Raw genomic sequence first — 20,398 nt, forward strand, 5'->3', positions numbered from 1 at the left:
CCTTCCCGTGACTCGGCTTCACCACATGGAGTGAACTTTTGTCCGGAACTGTACACGCCACATATATACAACACATGCACAATGCCTACACAATATATACTGCACATGTACAATGCCTACACAATATATATATACTGCATATGCACAATGCCTACACAATATATACTGCACATGTTAACACACTCTTAGATACAGGAAATTGTTTTAAAGGATGAAATTGAAACAAATTAACATTCCTCCATTTAATTAACAGTTGGGCATCATCAGGCAGCAGTAAAGTAGTAACCCCCCAAATTAATTTTTTTTATACAGGCAATGGTTACAACAATAACTTGGAAGAGAACTAAATAAATATAAGAAGAAATTGGACCTCAGTACTTGCAGCTTTTAATAATATAAATTGCAGTCCTTCAATGTGGGAAAAACAGCACATGTACAATATCAAAGAAAATCTTACAGGTAGATACTGTACGACCGAATTTAACACTCGATATATTTTTTAAATTCTATAATGCCATTGACTCCAACAAAGTAAATACCTGTACTGTACATTAATATGAATACATTGTAGAATTAAGACAATCTGAACTCTGCTTTATTCCAAGACTTCATAGCATCATGCACCACTTGTTTTTTTTAATTTTTTAAGAAACAAATCTTTAAAGGGTCTTGTTTCTAAACCCAGTAGTCTAAATCTTTTAAAAATTATGGACAAATTACTGTATTCTTTTACATTTCAGATAGTAAATACCTAGTAAACAACAATACATAAATAAAATAAACAATAATAATACAGCATTTCCATACTAAATGCATATTTTGATATGGTACTTACATTGGAGAAAATAATTGCTTATAAAAAAGTACACGACTCACAGTTCAACTTCCAAGTAATAATTTACATTACCAATACCTTTTTTGCATCAGGTTTGCAAGATGAAGATCTCAATAAAAAATTAACAAGTTAAACAAAAGTCAACAAATACATGAGAAAACATTTTCAGTTCATCTTGCTAGCCATGTCTGGGAATTTTGGTGAAGGGGCACACTAGAAAAAATAAAATAAAATTGCGTGTTGTCTAAGCCATGATGCAAACAATGTAATGAAAATCCGATTATTCACACTGGTGCTCTAAGTTTAGTTAACATCCCTCCAACTGACCCATATAGCATAGCTCTGTAGAGCAATACGGTTTACACAATGCTCCTATGAGCAGCAATGCATCGGCACAATCTACATAAAGATAACACTAAGTGACTATCCTCCACGGAAGTTTACAACATTGGTGTTTATGAGGATAGTAGGACTTGAGCTTTAAACTGCTACATCTGGGGAGGATGGTTTGTGTGCTTGGGACCTCGGACTAGGCATAGCAGGGGTCATTGACACTGGTGCTTGAATTTCCATTCCCTTTGCAATACAGCTTCCTGAACTCAATTTACTCCCAAAACTTCCAAAGAAGCAAATATATTGCAAAGGAAACAAAAAACAGGGCTACTGGCACATGTAAATGTAGCCTACACCTTGTACAACCTTCTGCATTTACATCATACCAATCAACCCACAAAATTGATTGACATTTGGACAACTTGATTTGACATATATAAAGCATTTGTGCGTCTAAAGAACATTAACCATACTTTTAAGGTGACGAGTTAATAAAATTAATAATAAGACTACAGACTTTATGAGTTTAAAAGTTTTATCAGTCTTTACCTGATAAATAACAGTACAACTCCTAAAGTCTGACCGCTTTACTACAAAATTTATACAGCCATACTTTGTGGAAAAAGGCCTTAAGTCTGACACATTCCATAAAATAATTAAAATAGAGTATTAGTACAATCACATGACAACTACAAAATATAACTTTTCCAAAGTTGTACCCACACGTCAACCTACAATGTCACAATGACCAAAGCACAAAAATGTTCTCTTTCCAGTTCTTCCAAGTCACAGAAGCTAAACTAGTGCATTTCTCTAACAGAATATTCTCAACATCAAGGAAATTCAAGGTTTTCAGTAGATAGCATTTATCTAATTACAGTATTTTATAAGAGAGCGGAGTAAAATTTCCAAGTAACACAAGGGACACAAGTCATTACAACTATACTGTACAAAAATAGGTACATGTATTACGATTCCAAACAAATAGTGTGGCCACATTTTATCAGCAATCTAAATGCTTCACCACAGTTTTTACCAAACAATATTATCAAGGAGATTTTATCTAATAATTATGGAATGAATGACATGACTAGTTTTTATGTATGCAGATGATTAACCTTCATTATGCTGTTTACACCACTTATCTTGTAAACTTCTGTACCCCATGCAAATAAAGTGCATGAATTTTATTTGCATGGGCCCCATTTATATAAATACTATTTGAGCACCAATGACAAACCTTGGACTTCCTGTGTGCCTTAAGAATAGATCTTCTGCATCTCTGATACCACACCTACACTAAATAGTGTGGCTTTTATAGAAGATTCCTGGCAATTATTTTACAAAGCATAAGTAACTTTCAATAAGTTTACTTTTCAATCTTAAAAGCAAAAAAAAAAATTTGTTTTAATTATTGTGGGAAACTAAGAATCGGCTCAATATTACGCACCAACTGAGACTGGAGAAAACCCATGTGACGTAACACTGTAGGTTAGGAATGTTGCATTTTACTTCCTTAAATTGTTCAAAATTCTTAAACAACACTTTACACAAGTACTCTCTTCTCCTTTCAACAATGTGAGAATAATCTGGTTTACTTTTCCAAACCATTTTTTTCTCCATACAAACCAAAAAGTTCTGTAGGGTAGCAACTAAATTAAAGATACACCTGAGTTATGAAGAGAAAATCACCTTAACACTGGGAGAAACATTTGTGATGTGCAACAAGCTCACAAGTGAATTTCATTTGCTATTCACTAAAACTTATATTTCATAAATTTCAAATGATAACATTTTTGAATTCTCAGTTATCTTCAACCAAGTCTTCTATTATGAGGCTGGGTAGGATAAGTATAGAAAAATAAAATAAAACCATAATTCAACTGCATCTCCATAATTTAAAATACAACAATTTAAGGAATTTCCCCCAAAATATAGAACTTTTGAATGACAAAGGAGCTATCTTTAGTTTTACTCCAAGTTAAACCTATTAATAAAGTCTATCTTATTATATTCCCCAGAAATAGAAAATCTTCTCTACAGGCAGTCAATGGTCACTTTGTGTTACCCCCATAATTGTAATATCAGGTTTAATGGACAATAGTCGAATTATACAAAAAATTTACCCTTCATATACAGTACAGTACAGTACAAGCAAATTTCTAGGTGAAGAATAACCATTATACGTATATCTCTCTCTGATGGTAATGTTACTATATTAACAAAGTTCTCTACCAAAAAAACAGTACTGTATTAGAGAAATGATTGACGATTGTGGAAAAGCCCCCACATTAAATGCTGTAAATTACTTACAAAAAATAATAATATGAACATGTGTCCGTTTCAAATATTGGTACTGTACAAACACGAGTGAGAGAATTCCCGACTGACCACTGAATATACATACTTCGTTCTTCGAGACATTACCACAAAATAAGTTTAGCAATAAATAAAATACTGATTGACATTCCTCATACACTTTGACTAAGAGTTGAGAATACTGAACAGATCAGTGATCAAACTGACTGTTTTACTTTAATATAAATCAAAAATATTTTGTGCAAATACAAGTTCATACATGTTATCTATTTGAAGAGAAAAATACAACTAAGAATAGCAGGTCATCATTCACAGAAATACACTGAAGTTACTGACATACACAACCCAAGGGCACTGAAGTTGTTGACATACACAACCAAAGTACACTTACGGCAAGTTGTTGATGTACACAACCGAAGTACACTAAAGTTGCTGATGTACACAACCAAGGTACACAGGTCTTGACTTACACAACCCAAGAACACTGAAGTTAATGACATACACAACCAAAGAAATACAAGTTACTTTGAAGGGGAATGCAATTCAAGAGATCTCAGGATGGAATAGGGGCAATAAGTCTGGAATGTCTCAGGAAAGTGCGCTTTTAAAAGATATGTCTAACCCATCCATGTTGCACTGCAAGACCAGGCAAGCTCTTTTCAGCCTTACAAATTATCATTTGGTTCATGTGGGATATGGCAAAATATTCATCTGTGCTTCTGAAGAACCCACCAGTCACTGTCACTAACCTAGCAACAGGGTTCAAAATTAACCCATTTAACAATGTACAGAACACATTATTGTATATTTTATGCTGTTGGAGTTTGTTACATTTTTCATTATGCTGAGTGAACATAAAGTTCATGTACCGGTACATAATAATATATGCTATAAACCCAGACGTCGCCGGTTCTCCAGTTCCATGGAACACTGTGAAATGTTAATATAGATATCCCACTATAGTGCTGTATTCTTTGTTCTATCCAACTGGTTTTTAACATTACAGTACAGTACTGTTAAGTGTTTACCTTACAAAGATTATCTTTCTGTCAACATTGCCATTTCTTTATTGGAAGTAATTTAAAGATCTACCGAAACATCAAATGGTACTGATCTTCTTGTTAAGTATCCTAATGCAGAGAATTCATTTTCCTTTTTGTTCCATTGCAACAACAGTAAATCTGATGAATAACTCATCTATAAACAGTAGCAATTTCTCTTGACTGATATAGGATATTTTTTAATGACTAGTCATTGGATGGATGACAATACAGACTGTACCACTACCTAAGGATACCTAACAAACAGTAGATACTCTCCCACACATGTCATTAACATCAAACTTAACACCAGATACTGCAGCTATCCACTGTCACCCACCAATTGCTAGACACACGGAAGTAAAGAATTATGTCACAGGAAACTTTACACCCATAAAACTGGATAGAGAAGTCAAGTTAACTGGAAAAATTCAAAGACTCGATTCCCAGTGTTCGAGTTTGATAAAGGTAACCTAAATTTGTTTTAACTAGTATTTGTAAATTCTGAAAAAGGTTGTATAAGCAATTCCTTAGACAAAAACATTTAATAAAAAAATTATCTGCCGAGATAGCACTCAAGATCTGCTGATCATATCTAGATACCACCAGTAAGGTACAGGTAGAGTGGAACCAGATGGAACAGCTATGGCATACTTGGTGGAAATCAACCTTGTAGTCTGACAAAAAATTATTTTGTTACAAAATCAATGTTTTGCGATAAATTGTTTAGCTATTATCATTAGAACTCTTGTTAATCCAGTTATTTGTTTTTTAATTTTATTCCAGTTTTCCCTTGCTACTTTTACCTTCATAAGCCAAAGATTCCTGGCCCTTCTTGGCTGGCTGAGCTCCCACTTGCTTGGGATTTACTACATAGGCCCGGCGGAAGAAGCGTGCAAAGAGGACAAAGTAGGACGTATACATAAGGAGAGAGATTTTAATGTTGTCATATGAAACATGACACTCATTACCAGCTTGCTTCACTTGGTAAGCCCAGATATTGACAGCAGCACCCATAATCATCTGAGCCAGCTGAGCGGTGGTAATGCTCATTGCAACCCATCGTGGCACACGGAATTTAAGGGCCTTGAGAGCATAGTAGCTGTACATGACACTGTGCACCAGGTAGTTCATACAGACGAACCAACGGGCAGTGGCGATGTAGTCAGAGTAGGAGTACCAAGCGTAGAGGAGGACGGTGACGTGGTGGTACCAGTGCAGGAAGATTAGGGGCTGTTTCCTCAGCACGATGAACACTGTGTCGCCCAGCTCAGGAACCTTGCTCAGCGTAAACATCCAATTCCAGAAGCCCCCCACGCGATTATCCAGGAAGCTGAAAGGCAAAATGTACATTACAATCTGTTCTACTGAATTTTAAGGCTAAATGTACAATTGCTACAGAAAGTATCTGCAAGGTGGGGTCCAATGGATGTCAAAAGAACAACATGACTCCTGTTGTTTTGGTAGGGTTTTCAACTCAAAATACTTCGTCCATTGTAACATACTGTATTGTCTAGCAAAATTTTTTGCAGATATTTTTGTAGCAAGCGTACATCATAAGCTAATTACATATAAATTACAAACCTGTCTTATGCATAATTAAAGACAAATGTCCATCAGTAATTTATGACAAGTTTACCTGAAGTATGAGACAGCCTACAAACAGTACAAAACAATCTGATACTTAAAATTAACTTAGAACACCTAATAACACATGTAATATTGTAATAGGTCTTGTTGGCCTTGGTCAAGAAAGAAGTGTACCTTGAAGTTATAATTTATATTAAATAAATTTCTTGAACACTGATATTAACTATGGACATGCCATGAGTTTCAAGCCACGTAATAAATATCAATTCATTTAAAACCTTACCACTATGTATAAATAAGGACATTCATAAACATATACAGGTACAGTTGCCAGCAAAAGTTCTCCCACAGCCCAGTGTAGCAAGTTTGTGGGAGGACTTGTGCTGGCAACTGTACCTGTATGCGAATTTATGTGCGTAGTGGCTAATGGCCTACTGTATGTAAGATTCATCCATTGTTGTTAATATTTCAGCTAATAGACTGGTCTATAAATGTCTACTATGCACCCTCTATAAGAAGTATTATTCTTTTTTTTTTTCATTCTGTATGACACCTTGAAAAATTTATCTGGGTCTACATATTTCATCCGTTTTAGGATTTTGTATGTCTTGAGGTCCACCCAGTCATGTCGGTCTACTGTACAGTACAGTACTTTGATAATTGAGACAATATAGTTCAGGAATAATTGAAATCACACTGCAGTGTACCATTGTCCAGTAGTGCACCCAGAAATTTTGTAAGGGGGGGGGGGGGCCTGGAGGCCATGGACGTACCCAGAAATTCGTCAAGGAGGGACCGAAATTGCGTGGCCGAAGGCCGAGCTAGCGGGATTTTTTAAGCAATTTGGTGAAAGCCGAGACCCAATAAATTGTTTTATACAGTATAAAAGCCAGCAAAAAATTCTGCAAATAATCGGAGCTTTAAATAATTTTGGGTCAAAATATAATACAGGTTGTACCTCTCTAGTCCGGCAACCTCGGGACCTGACCGAAGCCGGACCATGGAAATTCACCATTTTCCTGGATAGATAGTGACTTGTGCTTATGCCTGGAAGCACTAGCACCACTTTCTTTGCATCATGGTCTCTTTTAAGACATAATAATAATAATAATAATAATAATAATTAACGGTTTATTGAAAGAGCTTGGCAGCCAGAAGGCTGAAAATATACAGTTGAAGGGTTAAATGTCGTATAGTAGCTTCTCAAATTTCGCGAGTTTTTAATTCAACGTATTTTATTGGAACACCAAAAAAAAAAAAAAAAAATTTGACGGCGGAAACTTGAATTTCGACGGGTTTGAACGGTCCACAAACGTGCAGACGACGTGCATAATCGTGTAAATAGCGTCATTTCTCTTATGTACAAAAGATTCATTATTGTTTATTACTGAATGCCTTTTTATTGAATTAATGTTTGTGTGTGCAAAATGAGCAATACAATTCATTAATAATACGTAGAATATTAAAACACACGAGGAAATGACACAGCATTGTTTTCGTTGATTACAAAACCAGTGACTGACTGGTTCTACATATAAAACTGAAGAAAATAAGACTTTGGTTGTAGCTGTAGTAAAATTAATATGGTTGTTTTAAGTAATGTTATTTAATGTTAATAAATGGAACAATAGAAGTAGCTAACGATAATGGCAAAGAAAAAAGAGAGATCGCGTATGTAAGTGCGCACATGTGAAAACATATCGTCATTACTTTACATAAGAATATGAAAGCAACACTTATTTACTGTTCATATATATTTTAATTAATGTTTCTGAATTTGTTTTTATTGAATTAATGTTTGTGTGTGCAAAATTAACAATACAATTTATTAATAATACGTGGAATATTAAAACACACGAGAAGACGAGACGGCTGCCGGCATTGTTTATGTTAAAGCTTACAAAACCAGTGACTGATAGGTGCTACATATAAAACTGAAGAAAATAAGACCCTGATTGTAGCTGTAGTAAAATTAGTGTAAAAAAAATAATATGGTTGTTTGAAGTACCTGTAATGTTATTTAATGTTAATAAATGGAACAATATAATTAGCTAACCATTAATGGTAAAAAAAAGTGAGACTGATCATATGTAAGTGTGCACATGTGAACACATATCGTCATTACTCTACATAAGAATATGAAAGCAACACTTATTTACTGCTCAAATATATTGAAGGGTTAAATGTTGTACTCTGTATAGACAAGCGCGCGCACAGACAGACAGACAGACAGACAGAGAGAGAGAGAGAGAGAGAGAGAGAGAGAGAGAGAGAGAGAGAGAGAGAGAGAGAGGTTTAAAAAAAAAAAATTGCCTATCTACCTACTGGACAAACTAAAATCGTTCCGGACCACGGGAGTTTCCGGACTAGAGGTACAACCTGTACTGTACTGTACTGTACTGTATTTGATTATTTTAGATTAAAAAAACAACAACATATTTTCTTAGATAAACTGATTACAATTGGATTCCAGCATCTGACTGTGGGCTTAAGGGGGAGGGCAGCCCATGGGCCCACCCCTTGGGTGCGCTAGTGCCTTTGTCAGTCACAATTGAATGGCTAGTATTCATACCGACTCTTCATTATTCATATTATGCTCTACCGTCAACAAAACATGTGGAACTAAAGAGTTGCTCCTAGAGAGAGACTTGTTTTCCCTAGCGAGAGGTACCATCCATTTTCTCTCTCTGCCGGAAGTGTCCTCCTGTAATGTAAATTTTAAGTTATGCTGTAACCTGTATGAGTAGCCTACCCATGAGCTGAAGCATTCAAGGTGTATTGAGTAAATGTTGAAAGAGTCATCTATCTTTGTGTGAAATGTAAATTGTGTTAAAACTATGTGTGTTGAGTGTCGAACAACCAGCTTTAATCAATTGGGGTTTCTCAGGAATTCTGGGGTAGCAAATCAAAACTGAATTATTATTTCCTCGAGTTACAGACCTCAGAGAATCTCGTGAGTGTATTGAAATTGTTGTCAGTTTTGTATTTTAGATTCTCATTTATTTTGTTAGCATAACCTGTCAACTCTCAAAAAAAACTTTAGAAGTGTAACTCATACTCTTGGGAAGAATGGATGTTGTGGGCAGGAGCTCCACCCACAATGTGATTGCCAGCCTGGGCACTTGACATTATGTTAATTCTTGCACTGCACAGTTTGAACATTGATTAGATTCTAAAAGTTAATCTTAGAAAATTAATATAAGCCCATAGTACTAATTTTCACAAGCGTATGTGTACTGTAACGGAGACTGATAAATATGTCAAATTCATAACTAAGTAATTCAGGGTGCATAAAAGATCATGCGGAGACTGAATCGGTCACTCTGAATCCCATCCCCCGTCACCCATGTACTGTATGTTGCTCTGTGTCTCACCGTCATATAAAGTGAATTCGATTTAGTTGAATTGTGTTGAATATGACAGTGTTCCTGTTAATGTAATTAAGGCCCCCCCGCATCGTAAGGGTAACTCCCGACCACCCAGGGCGAAACCCGTTTTTTGTTGGAAGTACTATTTAGGCCTAGCTCTATACGATGGTAGTGAAGAAGATCTCCTTATTAGACTGTAAATAAAGTTGAAAGCCCTTTGAAAATAGGGTGGAACATCAATTTGTGGCAGTGAGTGAGTGAGGAGCGAGCAGCCAATCACAGCAGCCGACTCGCAGCCTCCTCCTCTCGGTGACAGTGAGCGTCTGCTATCTACATCACGGCCTCCACAATGAGTGGAAACCCTCTCTCCCTCTCCCGCAGTTCTCTTTTGTTGTGGTGGGATCTACACTCTGATATCAATTAAAGTAAAAAAAAAGCCATAAGCGAGTGGGAGTTTTGTTGCTTCAAGTCAACATTGCAACAACCAATACATTACTTCATGACATGGTACCAATTTGCAAGTACAGTCCTTTAGCTTCAAAAATGCATCCAAAATGCATGCTGTATCTCAAAAAAACAACAAAGTTGTGCTTGCTAGAAATTGAAAAAATTTTCGCGATTTTCTCAGCTTTCAAATTTTGGCGCAAGTTCTATACGATGCAGGGGGCCTCAATTGAAGTCTTGTGTGTTAACATAACTGTGTCCACGTATTATCTATTTCCTTGCACAAGATGTGTTTTGTGTCATTTGCATTTTGATTTCATCCATTATGAACGCCCTTCCCCTCATCAACCACGCACTGTGTGGATTGCTGGAGCTGCCGGGAGGCAGTGGCCGATAGGATGTCTTTAATTCATCAGGATTAAGATCTTGAGTTGATGGGCCGATGAAAGTGGCAGTGTCCGGGAGGCATGGGTCGAACCCAGGATGAGGTGGAACTTAGCTGCCATGTATCGAGATGCAAATGTCGGCGAGTTTTGAAAATACACACATGGCGTTCTTGGTGCAAGCGTGAGTGGGGTAACATTTTGTATGTATCCATAATTGTTGTCTGAGGTATCTGACTTCCATCTAGTAAATGAATACCATGTAGTATCCTGTGATCTGAGTTGTGTAAAAAAGTATGAAATTGATAATAGGCAAGAGGTAAGGTTGTATCACTGACTATTGGAGTGATGATAACTATGTGTTGTGAGTAATAATAATTACTGTACACGAACAATCTTGTGAAGAGTGTTTGAGAAGTGTTATGAAGTGTTAGAATAATGTGAGTGAAGTCACGGATGACCAGTCCTTGTTGTGTCACGGGCATAGAATGTTACCAAGTAAAAATAGCTAAAACAACTATCTGTGCATACTTTGTGGGAAACAATAGGAGACCATGGACGATAAATTTTGGTATATGAGGGCTGTCACTAGTCACACGTAAAATTTTGGAGCATATTGACCCCCACCTGCACAGAGAGTTGTTTCAGCTAATGTACATTGGTCCTGTTGACATGAATACAGTACTTGTTTGGCTGACATGGAAGTGAGGCCCAGTGATCTTTGGAGAGTATGTTCTAGTAAAGTGTCAGGTATTCAACTTCATTTTATATAAACTATCTTTATTGTATGTTGGGGGTATCATTCTCCGACAGTTTTGTCCCATACCTTGATACCAGTAAATACAAATGAACCTACATGCCCCAGACCTCCACAATCTACCTGTATGAGGATAAAGATTGTCTGTATAAGAAGTAAAATGAAAGGAAGGCCCCTCCTCCATACACCTTTTCAAGTTATGTGGTCTTTTTGTGTGTATGGTCTCCAAGCTTGTATACTGTAGTCCAGATAAATCATGTGGCCTTAGCAAGGCTGGAAAAGCATGAAAGTGGGAATACTCGACTGTCAATGAGTTCTGATACCTGGGTGACATGATCAAAGCTGGAGGTGCTACCAAAGCTAGCTCGCTGAAGAGCGGTTAGTAGTAGTTTTGGGAGCTGTTGAATTTGTTAACAGCAAGGAGATCTTCTCCACTTAAAATCAAAGTTGTATGAAACCAACTTGCAAATTGTGATGTGTAGCAGTAAAACACAGGCAATTTAAAGCTAGATATAATTTATGTTTGAACAAGTCGAAAAAACAAAGGTGAGATGGATGCATAAGGTGACAATAACAGGAAACCCTGGGTATCGAGAGTATTGGTGATGCTTTGTGCGAGGCCGAGATGGTTGAGGAGGAAGAATGGAGACAATTGGGTCAAGAGATGCACGTGTTTGAACATAAGAGGATGCTGGGGAAGGATAAGAATGACATGGGAATAGGCTGTGAAAATCATAATTTACTGCTTAACTATGGTATACAAAGCTGGTACCATAAAAATAAAGGAAAACAGATCAAGCATGTGTCGTCTTTAACCCATAAGCCCGGGTTAGGGTGCTTGGCAATAACCCCGAATAAATAGAGAAAAATCAACTTCCAAAATTTTATAATACTGTAATAATAAAAACAGCGGCGGGATTATGGGGACATTTTGGAACGTCACCCAGGGCGCGCTGGTCAGACGTTCTGGAACGTCATCCTGGGCCTAAGGGTTAGCATTCGGTGGCAACAAGTGTGTGGTGTTTGTCAAGTCTATGAACACCTGGTCTGTGTCGTCTATACACTTTGCTGAACTGTATACTACAGACGGGCAAGGGCGACTAATTGAGATGTATAAGCATCTCAAGGGGCACCTCTCAGTCGAGTGTCCTTACTTGGAGCTGGCGGACGCTCGCCCCCTGAAGGGGTCACAGCTCAAGTTTGAAGAAGCCGCAGGTTCAGAAAACTGTGAGGGCAAACTTTTTCGGTGAGAGAGTTGTGAACTCTTGGAACAATTTACCAGAAAGTGTTGTGACGGCACCGAGTGTGAGCTCTTTCAAGACCAGACTCGACCAACACTGGAGCAGGTTCAGGTACATTCAGGAGCCGGTGCATGCCCAGTACTTGCCAACAGTGCGTAACAGACGTGATCGATCGCCCAAGCGGCTAACAAGCCGATCAGTGGTGAAGAGGATAAAAAGAAAAAAGAAGAAAAGTATGCCTACATTGTCTATATACTGTATACAGCACATGCAAAATCCACTGTAAATAGGCTTGAAACTTTTACTGAATATTATCATCATTCTTATTATAAAAAAACTTATTATAACCAATTTAGGTACCAGGACGCCGCTGCCCTGCTACTTGTTCACGTTTCCCCCCCATTATACTATAACAGCTGCTTTCATTTGTGTATTAGCTTATATTTTCTTGGTTCTCCTCTCTCACAGTCACGCATCAACTTTCAATCTACCTCAAAGACTTAGTTATAGAAGGCGTTTGTCAATAAACCCACATCAGCAACGACCTGAACGGAGGATGGTGGGTCACGCGAGTCTTCCTTTGTAACGTTTATAAATATGACTAGTGCGCCAATTATGTTCCTTGAAACAATGGTTTATATAGCCCTAATTTTGGGGGGTTACTAATGGATTCCTTTTGAGTGGGAAGGGGAGGTTCCTATCATTAAAAAGAATAAATAAATATATTTTGAGGGTTTAATCATATATTTTCTTTCTTTCCCGGGTGGCCAAGTGTAACTAAGTTTCCCCTGGTAATGGGGAGGGAAAGTGGGAGGGGCATGACCCGGAGCCGTAGCAAATACAGTTCACTGTGAGTTCAGAGTCAGCTGGTAGTGGAGGGAGGAGAGTTGGGGTGGCTGGTATACAAGGTGAGGCGAGGTTCATCACCCCACTTCGTGTGACAGGAAACACGTGGTGGGTGGGTGGGTGGGTGGGGGCGGAGGATGGAGGTCAGATGTGGGGAGGAAGGAGGCGGGGTAGATAGATAGTAGGGAGGAGGAAGAAAAATGATAAACAAATGGTGGGCGTTAGTTGAGGTAAAGGATGGGAAGAGAAAAAAAAATCTTATTAATATGTTATGTTAGTGAGCTAAAGGATCACGCCTCATTCCGAAGATTACATATATTACTTTAGCATCTTATTTACTGGAACTATCTGACTGCGTATGATACCAAATCCATCAACTCAAAGCACTTTCCAAAACAACACACTCCAACACTCCCCAACATCCACAATAAACCAAATAAACTGTTGGATGAAGGGGAGAAGAGTTCAGTTTGTGGTCTGTGTTATGTAGTTGGTAAAAAGGTCATTAATTCTATTTATTCTAACTGTGGGTCCTCAGTGTTAAGAGAAGGCAAAGGGGGTCGTGAACACTTGCATTATTCCCCTGCCTTCCATGCCATCACAAGGAATATCCAAGTTCTCCAATACGATTTTCTCTCTCACATACCTCCCTTTCTCTCGCTCTGTTTTTTTTTTTTTTTTTTTTGGGCACTCCCCTACATCCTTGTGTATGGTGAAGCGCAGAAGCGTTACAGCGCCCAACAGGAAGCATGCTAAGTTCGTGCTTGCCTTTATGTCTCATGAGTTAGGGCGTAGAAGCCTGAAGAGTCAGTGGTTTATGTCATCAAGTTATTGGAGCTCCAACAACTTTCCCTGAATACAAATTCGCAACTTTCGACTTACAACAGGTACCTACTTTACTGCTAGGTGAATAGGGACTAATGGGGGCTAGGAAGTAAGTCAAACAACTTCCACCGGCGGAATCGAACCCGTGACATCTCGCTTGCGGCAGGCAAGAACCCGCTTCTACCGATCCTCGCTCTGTTCTGGCACAGTGCGGTTTGTACACTGAGTGCCACTAAGCCAGACACTCCTCAGCTGGTCACGCTCTGGTAACCAATACACTGATGGCAAAGGTTAGCACATGGCGGCGTGACTGGTGTTTGTTTATATCGAATCAAAACAGACTTAGGTGTTCAGTGCTGTATAAACGAGGCTGACTATATGCTAAAAGCTCCATACGTCGAGTAAAAAAAAATCAATTGTTGATAGTGCAAGAGCCATGATATCACCTGAAGATTATCCTCCCAGCTTATTTCACCTCGACCACCCGAGCGCTAACCAACCTACCCCCCTCCCTAGGTAACGTTAGGGTAGTTAATCATTAGGCGTAATAAATTGAGGGGTTACTCTTCAGGTGCTCTGGGCCAATTCATAAAACGCATATTAACGATGACCACTTTAACAATTGGTAGCCGCTCTCTCGTGTACGGACTAACCTAAGAGCGAATGCTTAATGATGTAGTTATTGATGCACAAAAATACATACTTTAACAATACCGGTAATGTAGTTACAAGGATGAAGCCACAGAACAGAGTAGAACGGGTAGCTAGATTTGAGGGTCATTTCATGTGATCAAAGTTGATGGGAAAAGTGTTTCCCACACACCCCTGATATGACTCACTAATTCAATAAATAACTACAGTAACACATAACCCCTTGAAACCTAAGTGTGAAAAAATGCTATATAAATATTGCAGCTCTGTGTGCGGGTGTTACTAGTGTTTGTGTTTACTTTATGCAGAGTGAACACAGCTGAGATGAAGGACTGATACAGGTCGAGTGGTCAGGAGAAAGCTGGTGGAATGAGCAGAAACTAGGGCCTTTACCGTACCATCACAGAGAAGGAAGAGAGAAAGAATATGATTAGGTTGTGTATAGTTGGTCTGTGTCGTGCGAGATGTTACGTCGTGAACTAAAGGCGTCTACTAGTTAGTATGTACAGTGTGTGTATGTGTGTTCACGAGATTTTTTTTTCTATGGGCAGAAAAATAAGACATCCATCAGTTAGATCAGAAAAGGCGGGTATTGTTGGGGGTGACTGGACACAACAGCGCACCAACACTCGAAAATTATTGCATAGAATAAGAAGCTAACTAGAGACTAACAATAACAATCAAAACTTGCAGAGGAGTAATGGGCGTGTCGGCTGCTCTCTGGCAATACCTCAGACACCATTGTTCACGGTGGTGCCTTGGTATACAATGCTACATTAGTCTGCACAGGTCAAATGGGATTCACCACCTTTCTCATCGTGGTCTTAAGCCCTAATACTTAAGATTATGTGAAGGGGGTGAGCTTGGGGCCTATCAGGACTGGGGAGGTCTCTCGCTCGCTGGCTCTTTCTATATATCAGTTGGTAGTGCCTGAGACACCATTGTTTACAGCCGCTCCTAGGTATAATGCTCCGCTATATTGCTATTGTTGACCAGTCTTCACTTTACATTTAGTTACATTCACCCTTGGTTCGAAAGTTAGTGTGAGTGTGTGTGTGTGTGTGTGTGTGTGTGTCAGTACGTTCACTCTCTTTAACACCCGATTCTACGATACCTGACGAAGAACCAGGTGTTCTAGCCTACACACAGGCCATAGAAACACCTTGCTATGTACACACGGGGGGCTTCTTTGGTTGCTGGTCTATACAGCCTTGTATGTACCGATATTTGAGACCGCTGACACGCTTTTTCTACCTTTCTTTTCTTGGTAGATTTAATCACACTCCGATATTAATCACTGTGGTACTTCAAAGGTAGCCCTAAATTTGGATTCTTATGTGTTCCTATGTTAAAGCTTTGTCTTAAAGAGGAAATGTAAGAACGTATCTAACTAGCTTCCACAAACTACGAAACAAACGAATTCTCAAAGGTTCGTAGGTATAATTTTGCCCATAACTAAAGAGAACATATCTTGTGACTATAACAACAACAAAAAACAAACAAACAAGCAAAAAGGACACTGAAAATGGCAATAACACGAGTAATATATAATCTAAACTCCATCCTTCTAAACCACAGTTTGGAGACCTTGATTATCGCATCTTCCGTGTCTCCGGGAAGTGGTGGTTCAATAACGGTAGTGAAGGAATTTTACGATGACACAAAGATCTTGACAACAAGCGGCTGACGAGTGAACAACGGTAAACAGCTGTCATATTTTAGGCGTTAGTGTTCAATGTGTATTAAACCCTGACGTGCATCCATCGTATACAGCAACAACACGACTCACCGTTGTTATTATTATTATTATGACTTGGGCGCTGAACAATGAGACGAGTTCAGGTTGTTTGAAGCCACGAGAAAGCTCTTTAAAACTGTGACTCGACCCCGACGCACCTCTAACCCAGGGTGACAGGTGAGCGAACACACACAGAGAGAGCCCAAAGCACTAAGATATTTCGTGTTTCTTTATCCCAGACATACATAAATCTCGTGTTGTTGTGATTTTCTACCTCGCACCACCTGTACTGCCAGCCAGACTCCCTCCCCCTGAGGATTCCTCAATACTGATCGAGTCTCAAATTTAAACTTACTGGGATTTTTAAGACTACTGATTGAACAGGCATTAACTGAATCTATTCTCCTCAACACACACACACTAGATTGGACACCCCAATTTATTTCACCGGAATATTAACCACACTAATCCCCGAGGTAGTGCTGGGGTGTCGAATCCGTGCTGGCAGGTGTCGAATCTCGGGCACAAGCTGGGTGTCGAATCTCGTGCACAGCTGGGTGTCGATCCCGGTGCACGAAGCTGGGGTGTCGAATCTCGGTGCAAGCTGGGGTGTCGAACTCGTGCACGAAGCTGGGTGTCGAATCTCGGTGCACAAGCTGGGGTGTCGACTCCGTGCGGCTGGGGTGTCGAATCTCGGTGCACAAGCTGGGGTGTCGATCTCGGTGCGAAGCTGGGGTGTCGAATCTCGGTGCACGAAGCTGGGGTGTCGAATCTCAGGTGCACGAAGCTGGGGTGTCGAACTCCGGTGCACGAAGCTGGGGTGTCGAATCTCAGTGCACGAAGCTGGGTGTCGAATCTCAGGTGCACAAGCTGGGGTGTCGAATCTCGGTGCACAAGCTGGGGTGTCGAATCTCGGTGCACGAAGCTGGGGTGTCGAATCTCAGGTGCAGAAGCTGGGGTGTCGAATCTCAGGTGCACGAAGCTGGGGTGTCGAATCTCAGGTGCCGGCTGGGTGTCGAATCCTCGTGCACAAGCTGGGTGTCAAGATGGGTGCACGAAGCTGGGGTGTCGAATCTCGGGTGCACGAGGCTGGGGTGTCGGATCTCGGGTGCACGAAGCTGGGGTGTCGAATCTCGGTGCACGAAGCTGGGGTGTCGAATCTCCGTGCACAAGCTGGGGTGCGAGATCTCGGTGCACGAAGCTGATCTCGGTGCACGAAGCTGGGGTGTCGAATCCGGTGCACGAAGCTGGGGTGTCGAATCTCGGGTGCACGAAGCTGGGGTGTCGAATCTCGGGTGCACGAAGCTGGGGTGTCGAATCTCGGGTGCACAAGCTGGGTGTCGAATCTCGGGTGCACGAAGCTGGGGTGTCGAATCTCCGGCACCGAAGCTGGTGTCGAATCTCGGGTGCACGAAGCTGGGGTGTCGAATCTCGGGTGCACAAGCTGGGGTGTCGAATCTCGTGCACGAAGCTGGGGTGTCGAATCCGGGTGCACGAAGCTGGGTGTCAGATCTCGGTGCACGAAGCTGGTGTCGAATCTCGGTGCACGAAGCTGGGGTGTCGAATCTCAGGTGCACGAAGCTGGGGTGTCGAATCTCAGTGCACGAAGCGGGGTGTCGAATCTCAGGTGCACGAAGCTGGGGTGATCTCCGGTGCACGAAGCTGGGGTGTCGAATCTCAGGTGCACGAAGCCGGGTGTCGAATCTCAGGTGCACGAAGCTGGGGTGTCGAATCTCAGGTGCACGAAGCTGGGGTGTCGAATCTCAGGTGCACGAAGCTGGGGTGTCAGTCTCAGGTGCACGAAGCTGGGGTGTCGAATCTCAGGTGCACGAAGCTGGGGTGTCGAATCTCAGGTGCACGAAGCTGGGGTGTCGAATCTCAGGTGCGAAGCTGGGGTGTCGAATCTCAGGTGCACGAAGCTGGGGTGTCGAATCAGGTGCACGAAGCTGGGGTGTCGAATCTCCAGGTGCCACGAAGCTCGGGTGTCGAATCTCAGGTGCACGAAGCTGGGGTGTCGAATCTCAGGTGCACGAAGCTGGGGTGTCGAATCTCAGGTGCACGAAGCTGGGGTGTCGAATCTCAGGTGCACGAAGCTGGGTGTCGAATCTCAGGTGCACAGCTGGGGTGTCGAATCTCAGGTGCACGAAGCTGGGTGTCAATCTCAGGTGCACAAGCGGGGTGTCGAATCTCAGGTGCACAAGCTGGGTGTCGAATCTCAGGTGCACGAAGCTGGGGTGTCAGTATCAGGTGCACGAAGCTGGGGTGTCGAATCTCAGGTGCACAAGCTGGGGTGTCGAATCTCAGGTGCACGAAGCTGGGGTGTCGAATCCAGGTGCACGAAGCTGGGGTGTGAATCTAGGTGCACGAAGCTGGGGTGTCGAATCTCAGGTGCACGGCTGGGGTGTCGAATCTCAGGTGCACAAGCTGGGGTGTCGAATCTCAGGTGCACGAAGCTGGGGTGTCGAATCTCAGGTGCACGAAGCTGGGGTGTCGAATCTCAGGTGCACGAAGCTGGGGTGTCGAATCTCAGGTGCACGAAGCTGGGGTGTCGAATCTCAGGTGCACGAAGCTGGGGTGTCTATCTTCAGATGATCGGATTTTTCGTCACACCGCCCGTTTGGTATCAACGTATAGTCCACCACAAACACACTGGTATCAACAAAACTGATGGATAAAAAAGGCAACTCTAAAAGTGCAATAGTTTGGCCTTGGATTGGAAACGGTGCTTTTTAGACTATTCTGCCCAGGTGACTTCAACACACGACGCCCTCGTAGAACTGGATAAAGTAATAGAATGACTCGACAAAGCAAGCTAACATTTTCCCTCAAACTCCCGGATAAATCATAAAAAATAATAAATAAAAACACAGCCTCCGCTTCTGTTCAAGTTTTTCTACATATAAAAACAAACGGCGTTGGAGAAAAAAATCAGTATATGTAGTGGAATAATGTGTGTGTTGACCAAACTCCAGTATCTCAAACGGACTCCTATGAATTGCATATTACGAAGGTCGATAAATCCAATTCGGCTGTGATCATAAGCACACACCAAAAAACAAGATCTATGTAACAACTCTGGTAACTTCTTATTTTCATCTTACAAAACAGCCACTTCCTTCAGTCAACAGTTACAGACCACAATATGAAGAGTCATTCTGAAGGGTAGTTACCATGCTCAAGCAATGGTCATCAACTTTTCCATCTCTCTCATCTATGTATAACTTCACAAAACACAAACCTTACAACCCTGCATGTATGTATACCAAACACACCTGTATTATGTATATATCTACGTGGTTAAGGTTCGATTTCGGGTGTCAAAGTTAGCATACATTTTTTTCACTTCAAATTACTTTACAAACCATGAAGACGACGCCCAGAGAAACACTTTTCTTAATACAATAAACGACAAGTCAATATCATCATGGCAGGGCATGAGGTTGTGGTCACGAATACAAACTATACAGGACAAGGCGGGCGATCTATGGTCGCGCATGATGTTTTGATCGTCTGTGGGCGCGGTTTCACCATACAAAAATGAGGTATATCACACACAGCAGCAAGGCAACTGTCCGACGATCCTAATGACCCAGTCGAATACTACACCTGGAGGATAATTATATAGACCTGTTTACCCTATACCACATCCATCTGTTAACTTTCCTTATTAACTACCACAACCGTCATCCATATGCTACGATTCCCATCACTTTCACAATCACCGCCATAACCTCATCCAGTCTCCACCACAATGGTCGCTCGGTAAATAAACTAAATCTTCTCTTTCACTTGCGGTTCGTATAGGCGAGTTTTCCAAAGCTTAAAGAGACAGTGATTGGTCTACCTGTGGCACGTGTTAATCATGTGACACGCACCCTCGACTGTGATTGACCACTCAATGACAGTTACTCGTGATGTCGGTAGTCGTAGATGACCTGGTGGTCTTGAAATTAAACCGTCATCCCTAAAACTAGTCCTACGATGTGCATTTAAAAGTCGAAGAATAAACACTCCTCATCTTTAATAGT

General features: G+C 40.9%; 1 protein-coding gene across 2 annotated transcripts in view; it reads right to left on the minus strand.

Moving 5' to 3' along the window:
* Window positions 1-227: 227 nt before the first annotated feature.
* LOC121857739 (elongation of very long chain fatty acids protein 6-like) overlaps window positions 228-20,398 on the minus strand; it is a 102,528-nt gene continuing 82,357 nt past the window's right edge. For both annotated transcript variants that reach the window (XM_042353857.1, XM_042353858.1), the window contains exon 2: window positions 228-5,860. In XM_042353857.1, coding sequence (XP_042209791.1) covers window positions 5,305-5,860 — 556 coding nt within the window. In that variant the 3' untranslated portion in view covers window positions 228-5,304. The remainder of the gene's footprint in view (window positions 5,861-20,398) is intronic.

This window comes from Homarus americanus, unplaced genomic scaffold (genome assembly GCF_018991925.1).
Source record: "Homarus americanus isolate GMGI-L3 unplaced genomic scaffold, GMGI_Hamer_2.0 scaffold16712, whole genome shotgun sequence".
In the NCBI taxonomy this organism is placed as follows: Eukaryota; Metazoa; Arthropoda; class Malacostraca; order Decapoda; family Nephropidae; genus Homarus; species Homarus americanus.